The sequence below is a fragment of the Culex pipiens genome, chromosome 1, assembly GCF_016801865.2.
Source record: "Culex pipiens pallens isolate TS chromosome 1, TS_CPP_V2, whole genome shotgun sequence".
NCBI classification, from domain to species: Eukaryota; Metazoa; Arthropoda; class Insecta; order Diptera; family Culicidae; genus Culex; species Culex pipiens.
The window spans coordinates 62,374,981-62,397,575 of NC_068937.1; the positions used below are offsets into that span (position 1 = coordinate 62,374,981).

Genomic DNA, 22,595 nt, shown 5'->3' on the forward strand with positions numbered 1-22,595 from the left:
TTCGTGACTGCATGGGTAATACCTACCTCACGCAAGACGGAAATTGTTCGCAGAATAATTTGGTATGAATTATTTAAACGAATCGAAATAATTTTGTTCCTTTTTCGCCTCTTCACTTGTTTGCTGTTTATACACCCATTGTTTATAAACACACGACGCCATCTTGGAAATGATGTGCGGTAGGCTGAAATCCCCATCTGTCATTCCCCTGGATCAAGATTAGCCAATCTGTTATTTGACAGTCTGCAGTACCGACCATTGATTATCGACGAAAAAACTCGACGAAAGAAAATTAGTCGCTGCGTTACGTAATAAGCGAATGCCCCCGCGTGATCTCCGACTAGCTTGAAAAAAATTGCTTTCTTCATTTCCGGCTGTTTGACAAAAGCTCTTTCCGTTTTGTTGTAGAAAAGTGTTCGCACTTAAATTTGTTACCGCTTGGCATTTGAGGTTTCAAAATGGTTAATATCTGTCGATTTTAGTAATATAAATGAGTTCAATCTTTTGTATGTGGTACAGTCGACACTGGAGGCTAAGTTTCTAGTGGATATTGTGTGAAATGAGCGAATTACAGCAATTTGGGTTTTGTTTGCCATCTTCGTGTTTTGAGTTGTGGCGTTCCGGATTACATGTGCGGCGACGACGGTGGGTGGGCCCAGCCGACGGCTAGTTTTGTGATTCTACAGTGGTCGAACGCTAGGGAAAAGCACGCTCAAACGCAGGACTTTTCGTCAAGGTGTCCGGAACGCCGACTTGTGGGATGTAAACAAACCTAGGTTATGTTTGTAATTCGCTAGGGCTTTAGCTGGACCACTATCAAAGGGCATCGGAGTCTCGATGGATTGTTCATCTATCTTCCTCTCTCTCCTTCTTTCAGACCAAGGGTACCTCCAGCTTTGGTAAACGTCGTAATAAGACCCATACGCTGTGCCGTCGGTGCGGCCGGTCTTCTTACCACATCCAGAAGCACACTTGCTCCCAATGTGGATATCCGTCCGCTAAGATCCGTACCTGTAAGTATAATAGACTACACTTTCTAACCGCTTACGAGTCCATTTTGTCGTTTCTTCCGATTAATTCATAGAAGAAATTTTCAGTTTTCTTCGTATCCGGAACAAACGTAGAGAAATGCTTTTCTCTCTTGCCGATCAAAATGAAATGCACTTTTGGTGGCGTTTCGTTAAAGAGCAAGAAAACAATCAAAATTTTAGAGTTTGTTTATTTTGGTGGCTTATGAAGGTAACACACCCATTATGGTGTGGTATGACCCATTTACTTTATTTTGCTGGACTTATTTTCTCAAAATTTGGCAAATAGGTTAAGCAGCTGTTCTACTGACCGATTGTTTGACTCCTTTTTAGAAAATCGTTCAATTTTCCGAGTTTTTTCTTTAACAACCAAACCCTTTCCGGACTAAATAAAAAAATGTCACGCACTTTTCCTATATCTTTAACATGGGTTGTCACAAACCCTAGAACCCCCCCCCCCCCCCCCTCCCCCTATTCATGGACGTAATTTTTGAACGAACCCTTAGGTAGAAAGCCATGTGCTGGTAGCAGGCGTGCGATGTACCTGCGATGTACCACCAAGTTGAACCAAAAATCTGTCTTACTCTGTGGTTAAGGGGTTATACTAGGTTATACTTAAGCTTGACAATCAAAAATAATACAACGAAATAAATCTAGAACACTGATTCCCAAACTATTTTGGCCCAGGCCCACCCTCCATATATCAATGGTGGGGCCCATGGCCATTCCGGGAACTTGTCAAGCCCCAAAAACCTTGTGACAATGAAAGCCAAATGACTTTCAATAAGGCTTTATGATAGCTTTAAGAGAGTCTTGAAAATCCAACGGCAATGTCATGCCAAACGGTTTTATCGCATGCTTTTTTTTAAACCAAGGGCGTTTTAGCTGTCAAATGCCATTGGATATGCAAAAAGCTTACATAAAACCATAAGCTCCTAAAAAGCGTTTAACGCGATCAACAAGCAATGACTACATATGCAGGGTTGTTACGGGAAAGTCGAAAAAAAATCCGCGCCAAATCCGCGCCGACCAAAACCTCAATCCGCGCGAAATCCGCGCCATATAAAAAAATCAAGACCAAAATTCAAGAAATGTTATTTCCAAAGAAAAAAACTAATACGGAAAGTATTAATAGAAAACTGAAACTCGTTTTATGTTTGAAGGAATGAAAGCAAAAAATCCTTTTAAAAAATACCTCAAGAGACTTCAAGAAAAGTGTCACAAAAAAAATCTTCTTGCAAATCAGAGGGACACTACAATAATTATGATCAATATAAACAAAATAGAAAATTATGAACCAATATAAACAAAATTTAAAAATTCAATAAATGAATTTTAAATTCAAAATTTTAATATGATTAAATTTTAGATTTCGAAATTCTAAAAATTCAAAATCTATGAATTTTATTACAGATTGTATTCCAAATTCCTCACTAAGATTTCATTCCGAAACAAATTTCATTTAAAATATTTGAAATATTTTCTTCTAAAAATTTAAGAATTTAAGAATTTAAGAATTTAAGAATTTAAGAATTTAAGAATTTAAGAATTTAAGAATTTAAGAATTTAAGAATTTAAGAATTTAAGAATTTAAGAATTTAAGAATTTAAGAATTTAAGAATTTAAGAATTTAAGAATTTAAGAATTTAAGAATTTAAGAATTTAAGAATTTAAGAATTTAAGAATTTAAGAATTTAAGAATTTAAGAATTTAAGAATTTAAGAATTTAAGAATTTAAGAATTTAAGAATTTAAGAATTTAAGAATTTAAGAATTTAAGAATTTAAGAATTTAAGAATTTAAGAATTTAAGAATTTAAGAATTTAAGAATTTAAGAATTTAAGAATTTAAGAATTTAAGAATTTAAGAATTTAAGAATTTAAGAATTTAAGAATTTAAGAATTTAAGAATTTAAGAATTTAAGAATTTAAGAATTTAAGAATTTAAGAATTTAAGAATTTAAGAATTTAAGAATTTAAGAATTTAAGAATTTAAGAATTTAAGAATTTAAGAATTTAAGAATTTAAGAATTTAAGAATTTAAGAATTTAAGAATTTAAGAATTTAAGAATTTAAGAATTTAAGAATTTAAGAATTTAAGAATTTAAGAATTTAAGAATTTAAGAATTTAAGAATTTAAGAATTTAAGAATTTAAGAATTTAAGAATTTAAGAATTTAAGAATTTAAGAATTTAAGAATTTAAGAATTTAAGAATTTAAGAATTTAAGAATTTAAGAATTTAAGAATTTAAGAATTTAAGAATTTAAGAATTTAAGAATTTAAGAATTTAAGAATTTAAGAATTTAAGAATTTAAGAATTTAAGAATTTAAGAATTTAAGAATTTAAGAATTTAAGAATTTAAGAATTTAAGAATTTAAGAATTTAAGAATTTAAGAATTTAAGAATTTAAGAATTTAAGAATTTAAGAATTTAAGAATTTAAGAATTTAAGAATTTAAGAATTTAAGAATTTAAGAATTTAAGAATTTAAGAATTTAAGAATTTAAGAATTTAAGAATTTAAGAATTTAAGAATTTAAGAATTTAAGAATTTAAGAATTTAAGAATTTAAGAATTTAAGAATTTAAGAATTTAAGAATTTAAGAATTTAAGAATTTAAGAATTTAAGAATTTAAGAATTTAAGAATTTAAGAATTTAAGAATTTAAGAATTTAAGAATTTAAGAATTTAAGAATTTAAGAATTTAAGAATTTAAGAATTTAAGAATTTAAGAATTTAAGAATTTAAGAATTTAAGAATTTAAGAATTTAAGAATTTAAGAATTTAAGAATTTAAGAATTTAAGAATTTAAGAATTTAAGAATTTAAGAATTTAAGAATTTAAGAATTTAAGAATTTAAGAATTTAAGAATTTAAGAATTTAAGAATTTAAGAATTTAAGAATTTAAGAATTTAAGAATTTAAGAATTTAAGAATTTAAGAATTTAAGAATTTAAGAATTTAAGAATTTAAGAATTTAAGAATTTAAGAATTTAAGAATTTAAGAATTTAAGAATTTAAGAATTTAAGAATTTAAGAATTTAAGAATTTAAGAATTTAAGAATTTAAGAATTTAAGAATTTAAGAATTTAAGAATTTAAGAATTTAAGAATTTAAGAATTTAAGAATTTAAGAATTTAAGAATTTAAGAATTTAAGAATTTAAGAATTTAAGAATTTAAGAATTTAAGAATTTAGGAATTTAAGAATCTAAGAATTTAAATTTTATTTGAAATTTTTGAGGTTTCCGTTTTATTTGTTTGCAAAATTGTTTTAAATTTAATATTTAAAAAATCTTCTTTTAGTTTTCAAAAAAATCTATTGATAAGAAATTGAAATTGCACTCAAGGGAAAAAACAAATTCTCGTAATTCTTGATAATATTTTTCTTATTAACTTCAAAGTAATTCAATCTATTTATCTATTTATTTATCAAAATTTCCATCCGCGCGAAATCCGCGCCTGAACAAAATTAGTCAGCAAATCCGCACCAAATCCGCGCTATCCGCGCGAAACGCGCCATCCGCGCCGTCCGTAACAACCCTGCATATGGCGCTAAACGCGAATTCTGATTGAATGTGGTTAAAAAAATGTAAATGTGAAAATTTTGATTTAAATTTGTTGAAAACACACATGTATGCATAATTTCTGAAGTAATTCATATAGCGATAGAAGTCTGAAGATAATTTGAACATGTTTTTGAAAAAAATGCAATAAAATATTTGTTAACATAAAATCCTAAAATTACAAAAGAATGATTTTTGATGAAGCGAGTTGATTTTTTCTGGCTCTATCTCCCCTACGTTTATCAATAAAAACGCAACCACAACTGAATTTAAGCTACCAATTGCGAGTGTCGTGATCGGGGACTTTCACAGATATTTTGCAATTAACAAACAACACGTCTTATTCCACACAAATTAACCACAAAACTGATTTGACAATCTTCATTCTCTCGTTTGCCGACCGCACGCATCTCGTTGTTTTCTCGCCTGTTGTTCTCTCTCGCAGCTCGCTAGCGCGCTCTCGCACTCAACTCGCAATCTGCTAACAAGGCAATATTCATGAAGGTTCGCACTTTTTGTTGCGCTCTAAACTCTTATTTATGAATAATTCAATCTTATAATAAATATGTACTCATTTAATAATTTATTACATATTCAATCCTGCAACCCATAATCCCTACAGCGAGAAATAAGCTTTCAAATTATTTTGATTGCCTTCAATATCTATTATTTATCATCAACTTTTTTGCAAACCATCACCGTTATATAATTTGGCAAGACTTATTGCGGATTTCAGAGATTTTGCAACAATCGTGCAAGTTGTAAAAAGCTCTCCAACAAAGTGCACACCTCAAACTACAGCAGAAAAAAAATTATCTAAGACACACTCCCTAGTTTGAAACTGTTCTGGAGAAGGGGTATGATTTTCAGTGTGCAAATATTTTGTGTGCAGTTATGATTTGCACAGGGGGAGAAATTGGTGCAAAGTGTGCAATAAATATTTAAAAATAAAATAAAACTTATTTGGAATAAGACGTTTGAAGACGTATGAAATGCAATTTTTCAAGAAGGTGTTGTTAAGGCTTTGAGGAAGTTGTTAGATTTCATTTGTAAAGCCATAAATTCCTATGTAGGTTTTTTTTTATAAATAGGCCGTGGCAACTGTTTGCTGAGGTCCATTTTTGATTTAACAGAGGTTTATCTGGGTTCTGGGGAGGTTGTTACGCTTAAGTGGTTTTAATATCGGTTTTGGCTGATAGGTTTTATAGCTGTTGTGACAGCTTTGATAAAGCCTAAAATGTTACTTGGGTCGCGAAACCCGGGCAAACTGGGGATTTGGAAAAAGAAATCCATGATTTATGTCAATACAAGTAACACAATTGAAGTAATTGGGGTAACTTTTGGTAAACATAATTAATCCGAAACATTTTCATTTCTGGGAAAGTACATGTACAGTAGTTGTTCGGTAACTGGGCGTTGTTTAACTGGTCTGCTTTTTAGCTGGGCTCTCGTTTACTGGGCGGTAGCCCAGTTAAAACGCAGACAAACGTCAAAAAACCAAAACAAACCGAAAACACCGAGGGGTTAATGGATATAAAAATCTTGTTCAACAAATAAAAAAACTTTTATGTAATTTCAAGTCACATTTAAAGAAATATGAAAAGTAATCATTGCAAATTTATTTGAATAACTTTTATTTTTATATTTCATCAAAAAAATATTATGCATTGATAGTCCCCTCGTTATTTTTCGTTCAGCCCAGTTAGCGAACAGCATTCGGTGACTGGGCTACCTTCTCATGGTACTATATGGTTTATTCTACATGACATTTCTTTGTAGGAAAATCAATTATCTTTCCAAATATTTAATAACATTGGGGATTTCTTCTTTTATTTTGACACTACATCCAACACGCTGAAAAAAACTTTGGATTCTTTTTAAAAAGGAGCCGGAGAATCGTTCTTAAGATGATTTCACGACCATTTCTATTGACATTTTGAAGTTTGTTGAACAAAAATTAACTCTCTGTGGGATCCCGGGTGAACCACCCTGTGAAGAGAGAGAGAGAACGAGAGACGACATCCAATTCCAAATTTTGCGTTTTGTTTGAATATGAACGCTTGCTTTCGGCTAATTTATTTTCTGACATTTTATTTTGTGCCTATAATTTTCTGATATTTACTTTTTCTGCTGAATAAATTTCTGCCATTTAATTTATCTGCCTTTTGATTATTCGGTTTTTTAATTGTCTGCATATTGATTCTTTCTGCCGCTAGACCTTTTCTGCCAATTGAAAGCTTGTTTCAGTAAAATGGAATATGACACGAAATTTCATGACAAATTGAAAAAAATATATTTGCAGATGTTAATTTTTTCACTGACTGACTTCGATCATTTTGCTCTGGGTGCAGAATAGTGGTTCGCAAAGCGGCCTCAATTTAGAACTGTCAAAGCGGAACCGATTTACTGTTCGCAAAATGATACCTAGAAGTGTCAAGTATTGTAATCAATCTATAAATTATTTTTTCAGGAATAATAAAGTAGATGAAGCTTTTGAGGTATTCGAAGTCAAAAAATCTTAAGAAAAAGGTTGAAATCAAGATTGGCATAATTCGTCGCTATGATTTCAATAAGCGCTATTTCTCAAGCAAAAACTATTTTTATGACGCTTTTTGAAATGTTAGCGACGAGTTTGAACATAGCCTTCTACTTTGTTTCTGTTTACAGCTGTAGTGCAGTTGTAGTAGTGCGGAGCAGTGGGGAGCATTCGAAAATCACGTTACCCATTCTGTCTTTTCAGCACCCAGATTTTGCGTATTGTTTTTGAAAGTTTACCCCCCCCCTGACTGTAGGTATTTGCTAGGATTTTTTTAGATACTATTAGGCTGGTACAAATATTTTTAAAAGTTTTTGTCACCCCCCCCCCCCCCCCCTTCAAAATTGGCCCGAAAAATGAGGGGGCAAAAAAAATATTTTTACAATAAACTTCAAAATTTCAATGAAAATTCAAGTGCAACCAACTGAAATCAAATTAAAATACATTCTCCTGCGTTTAAAATCATTTTTAGCATGTTTGGGTTTATTAAAAAATCTTAAGATTTTTAGAAAATTTTCGATGCAAAATCTTTTTTTTCGATACAATTTTTGTTTTAGTCAGATCTTTTTTTTCTGTTTGAGTATTAAGACACTGAATCCTGATTACAAGGACTATTGTATCTATTGAGAGGGAAAGTGCTGTTCCATCCAGATGCTGTAAACTCCATTCCTTGTGCCTTGTGCGCTATGTATCGCTAGAACCGCGGTGACAATTTTTTCGCGTCATTTTTCAAGCTCTTCCCAGCAGCTATTATTTGCCGCGCGGGGTCTTGTAAAGACAATTGTCTTTTTGCGGTGCTACTTTTGCGGTGTTCCCTTTGCTCTGATCTGGACAATGCGACTGGACTGCAGTGCAATACCGATCGGCTGGGCATTATTTACATGCGAAGACACGAGGAAAGTATTTTGGGAAAGAGGCGCTAAGGAATATCCCAAGATCGATCACATGCTTGGAGAGCACGTGAAGCAACCGTTTTATACTCATACGGATGCTGCTACCTCTGAACTTAAACCTAAGGCTGCCACCCTGAGAAGAACCCATGACTTTCCGCTTATGAGGCGAAACCCGTAACCATTCGGCCACAGGAGGTTGGCATCTTAGATTTTTTGAAAACTAATGATTGCAAAACAACTGAACTAGTCACTGCCGTTCTACGCATAATTATCCCATGTCAGTTTTGGACGATTTTGACTTTATGACATTTTTAAGTTTAGTTTGATGTGTACTTTAAGAAAAACACATAAAATCTGGTACTTTGTTCGCAAATTCATTAAAAACAACACCAAGTCTGTTTGTCCCATCGTTGAACTTCTACGCATAATTGTCCCACCAAGTATTTTCTTACACGGAATCATTAGTTTTACTAAGCATTATGTCTTGTTTACCTGTTGTATAGCAAGAGAATCATAAATAAGAGTGATAAACTGCTAACTGGGGCGATTATGGACACATAGGGCGAATAGGAACCCACGGGACAATTATGCGTAGAAACACAGAAATCGGTCGAAAAATTTCAATCGCGTTTTTCTCAGTTGCACTTTTTTGAACATGGGACAATTATGCGTAGAACGGCAGTAAACTAGTGTAAAATGCATTTTAAAACACTTTTTTCATTTAAGTGTGAAGACTATGGCTTGTTATTTAAATTTTTATATTTTTTTATTTTTTGCCCCCCCCCCCCCTTGACCTCGGCCAGGGCCGAGGGACAAAAACTTTTTGAATTATTTGCATCGGCCTTAATTAATTGTATTTTGCCACTTCAAGGGTTACATTATTTGATTGCTTGTTTAACTTCGTTCAGCTAAATTTAAATATGATTTTAATCTGATCCCCTCTTTCTTAATTCCTTCCAGACAACTGGTCGATCAAGGCTAAGAGGAGGAAGACCACCGGAACTGGCCGCATGCGCTACCTGAAGATTGTGCGTCGCAAGTTCCGCAACGGTTTCCGCGAGGGACAGGTCGCCAAGCCCCGCAAGGCTGCCGCATAAACACAACAACAACAAGAGCGAATACACATAAACAAACATCAAGATCCATTGTCTTTGCTGCGACTGTGTAAGAAAGACAATTGAAGCGTGAACCGGCCCGGATGTCGGTTTGCTTTTCTATTTGCTTTCTTTTATTTTCCACGGCACATGTGTAACAGGAACTTCTTGTGAGAAATGTTAAGAACATAAAATAAAATTTTCTCAAAGACACGTAACCTTCTGACTAGAATGACTATTTCATCCGAAATTCCTGTTTTGCCTTTCTCACTGAGGTGACAATTCTGCTCTAAAAAACGAACTTTTTATAAAAAAACGAACTTTTTATAAAAAAACGTTGAAACCCACCTTCCCCAGAATCGAAAACTGAACAATTTTCATGAAGTCAAAATTTTTGCCAAGTTTTCTCAGAACCGGCTCGAGAGGTTTCATTCGATCCGGTTTTGTGTCCCATAGATCGCTATTGATTTTTTTAGAGATCTGGTAACCCTGTCTCGAGATATGGCCACTTAAGCGACATTGATGTTTTTTCACACTTGAACATCCCCAGTCTGCCGTGTTGACACAAATACACGTATACAATACATTGACACACTCACACATGCATGCCAAGAGAATAAAGTTAAGTCGAGTTTTGCACGTTGAATCCTGTGTGGAGCGAGCTCTGTCACCGTTATCACACCAGCTCAAACTGTCAAAATTGCACCAGCGTTTCAAGGCTTTAAACGCTCATGGTATGGCAGATTTTCAAACCAAATTAATTTTTCATTTTTTTTAGTTTTATTAGCTTTTTAAGCCTTTTATAAAAGGCTTTTAATGAATTGTTATTGTTATAAATTGAAAGTTGTCAGATTTGTTTATGTCAAGCTTCGTGTGTGTACCAAGGTGTGTACCGGCTTCTAGTTAGCTTTGAACTATAGAGATATCTACGTGCGCATGTATTGCGTGTACGTACACGAAAAAGATTGAGGTTAAATTTTGTACCCGCCAGCAAAACAAATGGTGTGCTAGTGTGCGTGGAAGCAGGCTTAGATAGCTCTATAGAGGAGAAAAGCAACTCGCGACTAAATTTTGAGGCTAGGAATTTTGACAGGTATACAGGTATTTTTATGTTTTCGGTTATTTTTCAAAGACTATTATTTGTTTATGTTTCTACTCTGAATTAAAATAATGAGTGCTTCATATTTTAAAGTATTTTTTAGGAGTTTGTTGTTGGTGATTTTTTTTTATACGAAAATTGTAAATAGTTTGTTTTTTTTTATTTGTTTAGCTTTTTTTCGATGGTTGATATTACCTTTTTTATAAAGAGTTTTTTTAAATCATTATTTAGATAATAAATCCCTTTTTTCTGAGTTTATGGAAAAGTCGGGAAAAAGTCGGGAATTTAAAAATGGGATTTGAGTGGTCACCCTGATGTCGTGTGATTACATGTGAATTTCACGTGTTTTTTTATTTAATTTCGATGAGAATTTCACTTGAATTTACCGGTGCACGCGATGAAAATTTTCTATGTGATTTACACATGATACTCACATGACAAGTCGAATGGGGCAGATTCATGTGGAAAACATGTCACATTACTATGTGCCTTTCTTTCAGTGCACTGAAAGAAAGGCGCATAGCAATATCACATGTATTACACGTGAATGTACCCCATTCGACTTTGCTTGTGATTATCACGTGGAAATCACTTCGAAAATTCTAAACGCGCGACGCGGTAAATTCAAAAGCAAAACACGTTAACCTCATGTGACGATGCACATGAATAGAGCTTTATGACGTTTCGCGTACGCACACTAGCGCACCATTTGATTTTGCTGGCCGGACAAAATTTAACCTCACTTTTTTTCGTGTACGTACACGCAATACATGCGCACGTAAATAACTCTATTCGCAATGCTTTTCATTAATGTCAAATGGTTTTGTAGTGTAAATCGAATGGTTTTCCATTGGTTTTCAAATGAGCAAAATAATGAGAGGGGTTTTCTTATCATGTATTTATTTTTTGTTACGGTTTCAATTATAAATAGTTTTTATTTCTATTTTTTATGTAAATTACATAAATCACACATTTCACTTCACTGCACTGAAAGAAAGGCACATAGCAATATCACATGTTTCACACATGAATCCGCCCCATACGACATAGCATGTGAATTTCATATGTAAAGCACTTGAAAAAATGTAATCCCGCGACACTGTGAATCCATGTGCAAAACACGTTAATTTTACATGGAAGCTCACATGACCTTGCAATGCAAATGCTCATGAAAATGATATGAATTTGTAGTAAAAATCAAATGATTTTCCAGTGACTTTCATATGATTAAATAATGAGTTTTGATTGCCGTATTTTTTCAACTAGATTTATTTATTTACCACTTTAAAATTGATTATGCACAAATCTACATTTTTTTTATTATGTAAAACACACAGAACCCACTCCCATGCTGCGTCGTAAGTGCGTGCGAGGCCGTGTCCGCGCGATCCGATTATCTTGATGGCACTTCATGACGGACTACGCGAAGAATCGCTTGCAATCTTAGGCCAGCGCCAGAAAAAAAGTTGTTGTCGCCAACCGCCGAATCATAGCGCGAATGTTCCGGTGAAGTACCGGATCACTGGATCCAGAGAGCGGATTCTGAAGGAGACCTTGAGCTGGCACTTGATTTCTGTAAAAAATAGGCGAAACATGATCTTTATAAAATTTTATCTTCTACTGGTCCATTTTTGTTTGTACTCACTTCTTAGTTGCTTTTTGCACTACTCAAGGCTTATTTTTAAACAAATTTTAAACAAACCGCAGACCTTTTTCAAGCCGACAAGAAAAAATTAACCATCTTCGTCCGTGGCCATCTTACTTATGAAGATTTTTTCACCACACGCGTAAGCATTTAGAACTAACGTGATTTTCACTTCGAAACCAATGGATAAGTCGAATGGGGCAAATCTAAGTGCTTTTCCCTTGAAACTCACGTGGAAACCATTCGAAACAAACGTGAAGGGGTTTACGCATGCAATCAGCTGACTTCAAATGATTTTCACATCAAATTGACATGCGAAGCACAAGTAGGTCATAGGAAAAGCATGTGAATTTATTGTGTTGGTTTTTGAAACAACTCACGTGAAAAGGCATTTGATTTTGCTATGTTGGTTTTTTTCAGTGTGGCTGGCGTTGTGTTGATATACACTGAAAGAAACCAAAATAGCAAATTCATGTGTTTTTCCACGTGAACCGCTCCAAAAATCAACACGATAAATTCACATGCTTTTCCTGTGACCAAAACATGCTTTGCATGTCAAATCCATGTGAAAATCATTTGAAACCAGCTGATCGCTACACTGAAAAAAACCAACATAGCAAAATCAAATGCCTTTTCACGTGAGTTGTTTCAAAAACCAACACAATAAATTCACATGCTCTTCCTATGACCTACTTGTGTTTCGCATGTCAATTTGATGTGAAAATCATTTGAAGTCAGCTGATTGCATGCGTAAACCCCTTCACGTTTGTTTCGAATGGTTTTCACGTGAGTTTCAAGGGAAAAGCACTTAGATTTGCCCCATTCGACTTATCCATTGGTTTCGAAGTGAAAATCACGTTAGTTCTAAATGCTTACGCGTGTGGTGAAAAAATCTTCATAAGTAAGATGGCCACGGACGAAGATGGTTAATTTTTTCTTGTCGGCTTGAAAAAGGTCTGCGGTTTGTTTAAAATTTGTTTAAAAATAAGCTCTGAGTAGTGCAAAAAGCAACTAAGAAGTGAGTACAAACAAAAATGGACCAGTAGAAGATAAAATTTTATAAAGATCATGTTTCGCCTATTTTTTACAGAAATCAAGTGCCAGCTCAAGGTCTCCTTCAGAATCCGCTCTCTGGATCCAGTGATCCGGTACTTCACCGGAACATTCGCGCTATGATTCGGCGGTTGGCGACAACAACTTTTTTTCTGGCGCTGGCCTAAGATTGCAAGCGATTCTTCGCGTAGTCCGTCATGAAGTGCCATCAAGATACGACGCAGCATGGGAGTGGGTTCTGTGTGTTTTACATAATAAAAAAAATGTAGATTTGTGCATAATCAATTTTAAAGTGGTAAATAAATAAATCTAGTTGAAAAAATACGGCAATCAAAACTCATTATTTAATCATATGAAAGTCACTGGAAAATCATTTGATTTTTACTACAAATTCATATCATTTTCATGAGCATTTGCATTGCAAGGTCATGTGAGCTTCCATGTAAAATTAACGTGTTTTGCACATGGATTCACAGTGTCGCGGGATTACATTTTTTCAAGTGCTTTACATATGAAATTCACATGCTATGTCGTATGGGGCAGATTCATGTGTGAAACATGTGATATTGCTATGTGCCTTTCTTTCAGTGCACGTGAACCGCTCCAAAAATCAACACGATAAATTCACATGCTTTTCCTGTGACCAAAACATGCTTTGCATGTCAAATCCATGTGAAAATCATTTGAAACCAGCTGATCGCTACACTGAAAAAAACCAACATAGCAAAATCAAATGCCTTTTCACGTGAGTTGTTTCAAAAACCAACACAATAAATTCACATGCTTTTCCTATGACCTACTTGTGTTTCGCATGTCAATTTGATGTGAAAATCATTTGAAGTCAGCTGATTGCATGCGTAAACCCCTTCACGTTTGTTTCGAATGGTTTTCACGTGAGTTTCAAGGGAAAAGCACTTAGATTTGCCCCATTCGACTTATCCATTGGTTTCGAAGTGAAAATCACGTTAGTTCTAAATGCTTACGCGTGTGGTGAAAAAATCTTCATAAGTAAGATGGCCACGGACGAAGATGGTTAATTTTTTCTTGTCGGCTTGAAAAAGGTCTGCGGTTTGTTTAAAATTTGTTTAAAAATAAGCTCTGAGTAGTGCAAAAAGCAACTAAGAAGTGAGTACAAACAAAAATGGACCAGTAGAAGATAAAATTTTATAAAGATCATGTTTCGCCTATTTTTTACAGAAATCAAGTGCCAGCTCAAGGTCTCCTTCAGAATCCGCTCTCTGGATCCAGTGATCCGGTACTTCACCGGAACATTCGCGCTATGATTCGGCGGTTGGCGACAACAACTTTTTTTCTGGCGCTGGCCTAAGATTGCAAGCGATTCTTCGCGTAGTCCGTCATGAAGTGCCATCAAGATACGACGCAGCATGGGAGTGGGTTCTGTGTGTTTTACATAATAAAAAAAATGTAGATTTGTGCATAATCAATTTTAAAGTGGTAAATAAATAAATCTAGTTGAAAAAATACGGCAATCAAAACTCATTATTTAATCATATGAAAGTCACTGGAAAATCATTTGATTTTTACTACAAATTCATATCATTTTCATGAGCATTTGCATTGCAAGGTCATGTGAGCTTCCATGTAAAATTAACGTGTTTTGCACATGGATTCACAGTGTCGCGGGATTACATTTTTTCAAGTGCTTTACATATGAAATTCACATGCTATGTCGTATGGGGCAGATTCATGTGTGAAACATGTGATATTGCTATGTGCCTTTCTTTCAGTGTAGAGCAAAACCCTTCACGTTTTTTTTCATATGGTGTTCACGTGAGATTCAAATGGATTGCACTTCGATTTGCCCCATTTGACTTATCCCTTGACATCGAAGTGAAAACCACGTGAGATTCGAAAGTTTTGGGTTTTGAATGCGTTTGGGGAAAACTCTTCATCATTAGTAAGATGGCCACAGACGTTGGTGGTTGAAATTTTTTTATTCGGTTTAAAATGCCGTTTTTTAGAAGAGATTTTTTGTTTATTAAAGAATTGTTCTTAAATTAAAAATAAGCTAATATTTTTTCGGTAAGTATTATATAAAATAATCAAATATTTAGATTCATTAAATAATTATATTCCATCGATTTTTTATTTCCAGAAAATAATATTCCAGCCATGAAGGCGGCTACAGAATCCGCTCCTGATTCGGTGATCCGGACTGTGCTCTTTATTCGACAACAGCCACTGAATCCCGGCCCAAAAGCGGCGAGGGGTACATCCCAAGGGCCGCCATCAAGTGCTTTCAGACCCAGTGCAGACACGGAATTGCAACCACACCTCCCGACGCAGTGGCCGTTCAGAATTTTGTGATAAAAATCATGTGTATTGTATGAGTTTTAAAAATGTATTACATTTGTACAATAAATAATATTTATTATCGAAACTGTGTTGAAAGTAAATTCAAATATAAAGAAAATGCAACTCAATTTTTAACGCACATGAATATCACTGGAAAACCATATGAATGGCACTACAAAATCGTAGCATTTTCATTAGCTCAACATTGCAAATTCTGGATGTGAGCTTTCACGTCAAACTAACGTGATTTGTTCTTGGATTAACAAAAGTCGCCCGATGAAATATATCAAGTGCATTCCACATGAAGCTTACATGCCAAGCCGTATGGGGCAGATTCATGTGGAAAACATGTTATATTACTATGAGCCTTTCTTTTAGTGTACCGGGAAGTACGCCCTGCCGAACCGGAGAATCACCAAGGTCAGGTCGTTAAGAAACGGGTTGAAGCTGGCCGAGCAAAATGGCACCAAGACAATCATTTTGTTCTTCTCGATCCGGCAGCTCGCGGATCCGTATTCCGCCCCTGTTGTTCATGATGAATCTAAAGAAACACCGGCACCATAGCTTCGGATCAGGATCAGGAGCAGATTCCGAAGACGACCTCTTTCCGGATCCTGATCATCTGGAAAAAATAATAAACATTAATTTCAAACAGCTCTATTGTTTCTTTTGATTTTACCTACCACAAGCGCACAATTATTAAAAAATAATCTCAGGAAGTTGTCTAAAAGAATATTTATCTCTGCAAAGCAATTTTCCACCAGCATCGTCCGTGGCCATCTTACTAATGGAGAGTTTTTCGCCACTCGCATTCAAAAACCAAAACATTTAAATCTAACGTGTTTTTCACATCAAAATCAAAGGAAATGTCGAATGGGGCAAATCGATACGAAATTCATTTGAATCTGAAGTGAAAAGCAGGTGAAACAAGAATGAATGATTATTCGCTTATGATCAGCTGGTTTCAAATGTTTTTCAAGTCCATTTGATATGTAAAACATGTGCGGGTCAAAGGAAAAGCACGTGATTTTATTGTGTAGATTTTTGGAGACTCTCACGTGGAAAAACACTTGAGATTGCTATGTTGGTTTCTTTCAGTGTGTATGATTTTCATAAAGTATAGAGTTATCTAAGCCCGCTCTCACACACACTAGCACGCCATTTGTTTTGCTGGACGGTACAAAATTTAACCTCAATCTTTTTCGTGTACGTACACGCAATACATGCGCACGTAGATAACTCTATACCCACTGAGAATTTTGGATCGAGCCTCGAGTCGATCTGGCTCGAGATCGAGCCTGAATCGAGTCGAGGCTCGAGCCAAAATTCTCATTGGGTAGAGTTATCTAAGCCCGATCTCACGCACACTAGCTTACCATTTGTTTTTGCTGGCGGGTACAAATTTTAACCTAGAAATCCATCGTGTACGTACACGCAATACATGCGCACGTAGATTACTCTATTCGCCCCCTTTTCTCTCCCATCAGAAAACTGGGGACAAGGTACACTGAAAGCTCGACCATGGTAATTTTAAGAACATTTGCTAAAAATGCTGCTTATTAATTTAACTGTGGCTTTTTGGTAAAAGTGAACGCAAATATGGTAAAATGCACCATACTTCCACAAAATTGCATGGTATCTATTACAAAATCAATATCATTCTCTCTGTATTGGAGGGTTAAAATTACCATACCGCTCTCGACATAGTAAAACTGACTGCGTTAATCAGTTAATCCAAGCACGGAATGTTTTTAGCAAAAATACGTCGGTGCGTGTTCTCAATTTAGATTTAATTATGTTTAGTCTTTTCTAATTTGTGAATCAAATCTGGATTTGTTTCAGATGCTTTATGGCAGTGATCTGCGTTAAACGTGGTTTTAATTTTGCGAAATTCATTTAGTGTGGAGCAAAAGAACAACTTTCGAAAGCATTTAAATATGTTCATAAATAAGTTCATAGTGAATAAATTCTGCCCTTTTATGAAACATTGAAAAAAAGTATGATCAAATTTATATGATATCATTTAATATCTGGCATACCATAATTTTCTATGTACCTTGACCATAACTGACAGCTCGTACGACCTAGGTTGAATCGAATGGTCGTGTGTCCGAAACGTCTTCGATTGCCGCGAAAGAACTACAGTCCACTCCTCGAAGGCCAAAAGATCTGGAAAAAGGCCCTTTATACATATGAAAGACAATAGCTTATTGGTCCTTAAAAAAAACTCTAGAGATGTACCACAGACAAATTGAAGGGTGATAAGAATTGACACTTCGGGAAAGTTGTAGAGCACATGCCAGAGCATCCGAATATGAATCCGGTTTTGATATAACGTGAAACGTGAATTTTTTAACAAAAAAAAAAAATCAAATTATTCGCTTTACAGCATTGCCTTGGCGTTCTCGATTGCGAGATTCCTACTCGAAACTAGGTGTTCGAAGGCTTGATTGTTGAGGCAATTGCAAACCTCTTTTTACACCTTAGCTTCCATCCACCCCGGGATTCGAACTGACGACCTTTGGATTGTTAGTCCAAATGCCTACCAGCGACTCCACCGAGGCAGGGACCCAGGGAGACGACTCCTACACCTGGACTGAGCTAACGACCTAACCTTTTTAGGTTAGTCCGGGGCCAACATTTACTTCCCGTCCGACGGAAGGTGTGATCAGGCAAATCTCGTCTCGAAAAATGCCACCAGGACCGTCTGGGATCGAACCCAGGCCGACTGGGTGAGAGGCAATCACGCTTACCCCTACACCACGGTTCCCGGCGAATTTTTTAACCCTGGGCCTTGTAAAGTCAAGAGGCATGATTTGATCCTAGTGCATTAGTTAAAATTTGGGTATACATTCTTTTTTATAAGCACTATGGACACCACTTCATGCTACGAGAACTCGCTTTGCCGCAGCCCCAGGGCTTAAGCGTTGACCAATAAGCTGTCTTCGTGAACTAGGTAGTTCTCCGATAGTGAAAATATCTCAATTGCACAAGACACCGCTGCTTTTGTGACTTTTTCACTATCACAATTAGGTTGGGACTTCAGGATACCGTAAACTGGGGTCAATTGGGACACATGGGGCGAATTGGGACAGCAGTTTTAACCATGTTGGAGCACAATATTTTGATTTTTCTGGTTGGTTTCGGTTAGAACAGACTCAGGCCAACAAAATGTGTACATCCATTTTCAAATTTAAAAGCTTTAAGTGCTCTAAAAACTGCTGTCCCTATTTAGACTGTAGTCCCGATTCACCCCAGATTACGGTAGTACAATTGTGTTGTTGCTTAGCATTAGACTGGTTGCAACGCGGCTCTACTTTGTTCTAGCTGTTTCATTTTTCAAATAGAACTGAAACAGACCACCCGCAACGCGGAGTTGCAGTTTTATTTTTCGAGCAGTATTTTGAAACCGGAATAAAACTGCTCGACTAGTTTGTTTCAAACGTGAGACGATTTGGAACTGGAATAGAACTCATGGCCTATCTACAATCACTTTACTTAGAAAATTGTACTTAGCGTAGGAATTTGAATCCATGCAAAGGAATCTGATCTTCCACAATGATAAAGTAAGCAAATTGGTGACTTGACGTATGGTTTGGAAAATTTCAAAACCTACGGCAAGTTGACGTTTCTATATCAAAGGTAAACAAACAACTGCATAGCAACGTATAACAGCCCAGCAAGTTTGCTAAGTTGATTGTAGATGACGACAGTAAGTTACGTACTATTTCTAAGCAATTTATCTGTTCTACGCAACTTAACTATTCTAAGTAAAGTGATTGTAGATAGGCCATCAGCTTCAAAAAAAAAAAAAAAATCAGATATATTGATCCTTGCACTGTAACTTGGATTTTGCCCGCACTTTTCTTTCGCACTTTTGACAACAAGAATTTGAAAAACTAGGCAACCAGTTGTTGTTTGTTTACACTGCCAGTCGCAGTTTCCACCAAACTGGACAATCGCACTTTAAAATTGCGATTGACAGCTGAAAAACAAGCGAGCACTTTGATCATTTTTAAGAAAATTTAAATATGGACACCGAGTTGCGGCTGAGGAAAAAACGCAAAGGCCAGCAGAGCCAACCTAGACCCCTACACAATCCCCCTTCCCTTCCCACGCCTTGTCTTTAACATCAATCTCTTCCCTACTAACCCCGAGTAGGCCGCGGGTAATCGGCTCCCCTCCCACTAACATTTACACACAAGATCCTCTGTAATTATTAAGTCAAATGTAATTACAAAAGCCGACTCGGTCCTAACCAGGTCTCAGTACCGAAAAGGACCTAATAAAAATAATTTTATGAAAAAAAAGAAAATTTAAATTTTCCCAAGGCAGTTTGACAAGTCGCAATAGTGCGATCGATAGCAATAATTTAGTGCGAAGTTCAAGTTAGTGGGAATTGCGCAATATAGAGATATTCACGTATTCTTACACACACACTATGATGCTGTGTTGATAATCATACGCACACAATTAAAAGCATTTTTTTGAAACAACATTTAGATCAGCGCGTTGCGAGCACCGTGTTCTAGTTCCATTTCCGCCAGTTCTAAAAAATTAAAACTGCTCGTAATTTGAAACAATTATAAAACTTCGCACTGCAGACAGTCTTATTAGCATTTAAAATAAATCTGTATCCTTTCCAAATCTATTTAATGTTAAAGTTAGTTGCAATGGAGCACCCGCAGTCGAGCAGTTTTTGACAGTTCGCTCCATAAGAAATACATTGTAGAAAAAAGCAAAAACTGCTCGAATGGAAATACCCCATTGTTAATATGAATACAAAGAGACGAGTTGTTCCGCCATTGTTAAGTTAAAGTAATGCTGTCAATAAACTTTGATTGATGTAGAATAGGGGAAAGTGGGGCAAGTGTAACAAGCTAAGGAAATGCTATTTATAACCCATTAAAAACGTTAAAAAATCTGTCGGATTTTTTAGAATCATCTTATTCCAGGTCTTGACTGAGACTTTGATAGAACAAGTTTATCAAAAATTCTGTTTTTTAATGTAAAAAATTGATTTTTTTTTTCGTACGTTCTACTCAACTAGTGGGGCAAGACGAACAACCCGTTGGGGCAAGAGGAACAATGCATGAAAAAACATGCTAATTTACTAACAATTGAACTATTATCACTTAGATACATCAGATTAGGATGTATTTGAAACGTTTCATTTATTTTTAGATTAAAAAATAATATATTACTAAAAATTTGACCGTTTTTACAAAAAAAATAATACTTAGATGATAAATACAGTAGTTGTTCGGTAACTGGGCGCTCGATAACTGGGCCGTACTGCCCCTGATCGCATAAATGTCCCATATGGGTCATTCCATCTCAACTGTGCACGAAAAAGTGCAAATTTGAAAATTACCCTCTCCGATCCTGCTCAAATTTGACAGGGCTGTTGAAATTACCAAAACATGCAAGAATCCCGAATTTCATCCAAATCGGACCACCCCCTCCATTTTTGTACCTCGCTAAAAAATCGACTTTTTGGCGATTTTTGTGTGAAACCCCTATTTTCAAACGGCGATATCTCAGGAACCACAAATCTTAGTGTAGAGTCAAGACATAACCTAACCATTATACGCCATGCTCCCCTATATTGTCATGCTTCTGAGAGTATTTGACAGCAGGCGAGAATGAGTGCTGCATTCGCTGAGAGCGTGAGTTACCGGAGCGTAGTTTGACAAGTAGCGCTCAAGTGATGCGTGCTCAGTTCGGATTCTACAATTGGCGCAGTCGGTAGCAAAAACTTTGCTCCCGATTGTGTTGTTTTTTTTTACAATAAAAAAAATTGAGTGAAAAGTGTAAAGAAATTTTATGACTGGGGAAGAAAAGGTGAGGTTGAGGTGAGTGAGCGGCAATTTGACAAATAAATTGGCCATCGTGAACTGTGGTGAAAGATTTTGTTGCATAATCATAGCATTTGCCAAAAATGTGGTCGCATAAAGTGGCAAATGAACTGCGGCGGCAGCGAATGCAAGCCAAAGAGGGAGGAGAAAAGTACCAAGAATTCGTTCCCTCTCCTTTGTGCTTGGCGAGTTTTCGTTTATTCGGGGAAAGAGAAGGAATGCACGGTGGGTGGTGTTTTTATAAAGGTTTGCATGCGGCATGGCCTACTGCGTTAACCTAAAGCTAACATAATCTAATTTTCAAGGGCCGCACTTGGGTTTGACTTCCAACAGTGCTGCTTTCCTTAAGCGTTTTCGTGAACCCTTTTTGTTTTAAAGATTATTAGACAGTTGTAATAGGTTGTGATGATTCCTGCAATTCTGCCTTTACATTCTTTTTTCTGGCAGAATGGATAGAGAAATCCCGAAGTTTTGGGTAGAGAAAGGAAGTGTCTTTGAATGCGTTTTCTTCAATATAGGAGAAAATTGTGACGTCAGAAATGAACTCAAATCACTCAAAGTTCATTTCGTGAATGACTTTAACATTTTGTCCTAGTTTGACAGCTACATTGCCCCCAGTTTTCTGTGGGAGAGAAAAGGAGGTGAATACTTTATGAAAATCATACCTGTCAAAATTTTGTCGCGAGTTGCTTTTCTCAACTATCGGTTTCATTGTTCTTGTAACTGTTAAGCTACGTCATAATAGAACGTCCGCAGGTACTGCGTATGCGTACACGAACAAAAAGGCGAGTCCGACGAAGGTCGTAGCGCTGAGAAAGAGGCGAGTCCGACGAAAGTCGCAGCGCTGAGAAAAAGGCGAGTCCGACGAAAGTCGTAGCGCTGAGATAAAAGCGAGTCCGACGAAGGTCGTAGCGCTTGAACAAAACGCGAGCCCGACGAAAGTCGTAGCGCTGAGGAAAAGGCGAGTCCGACGAAAGTCGTAGCGCTGAGAAAGAGGCGAGTCCGACGTAAGTCGTAGCGCTGAGAAAAAGGCGAGTCCGACGAAAGTCGTAGCGCTGAGATAAGAGTGAGTCCGACGAAAGTCGTAGCGCTTGAACAAAAGGCGAGCCCGACGAAAGTCGCAGGGGTGAGAAAAAGGCGAGTCCGACGAAAGTCGTAGCGCTGAGACGAATGAAAAGGTGGACAAATGGAAGTCGTATCACGGAGCAATGAAAAGTTGAACAAATTGAAGGGTTGATATGAACGAGATGTTGCCGATTTTCTAGAATCACAGAAAAAAATCAAAATCTAGAATCACAAGTATGCTTCGAATTGAGATGAATGAAGGTTCACTATCTCAATGGAAGATAGATGGAAGATTAAGATAGGTCAGTATTTTAACACCCAAGAGAGAGAGACAGAGATACTTGGCAGACTTTCCTATCGGCACACTGGAATCCCAGTCACGGCGTTGTAGCAGGATTCTAATAGCTGGCTATTCTGACAGAATTCTGGGAACCAGCTCTGCTAAAA

The 22,595-nt window shown here is 36.1% G+C and overlaps 2 protein-coding genes across 2 annotated transcripts in view; both read left to right on the plus strand.

Moving 5' to 3' along the window:
* Positions 1 to 22,595, plus strand: part of LOC120418059 (acetylcholine receptor subunit alpha-like) — a 664,850-nt gene that overhangs the window by 261,970 nt on the left and 380,285 nt on the right. The gene's annotated exons all lie outside the window — the stretch shown is intronic.
* LOC120418068 (probable 60S ribosomal protein L37-A) lies at positions 306 to 9,330 on the plus strand. The gene is made up of 3 exons (XM_039580328.1): positions 306 to 461; positions 878 to 1,013; positions 8,979 to 9,330. The coding sequence occupies exons 1-3, from the start codon at positions 459 to 461 to the stop codon at positions 9,113 to 9,115; spliced, it is 276 nt and encodes a 91-aa protein (XP_039436262.1). The 5' UTR covers positions 306 to 458; the 3' UTR covers positions 9,116 to 9,330.

Bases quoted from the DNA above. Each gene is read 5' to 3' on its own strand.
- LOC120418068 (XM_039580328.1), top strand. The intron at 1,014-8,978 runs GTAAGTATAATA...AATTCCTTCCAG, and splicing joins GTCCGCTAAGATCCGTACCT to ACAACTGGTCGATCAAGGCT.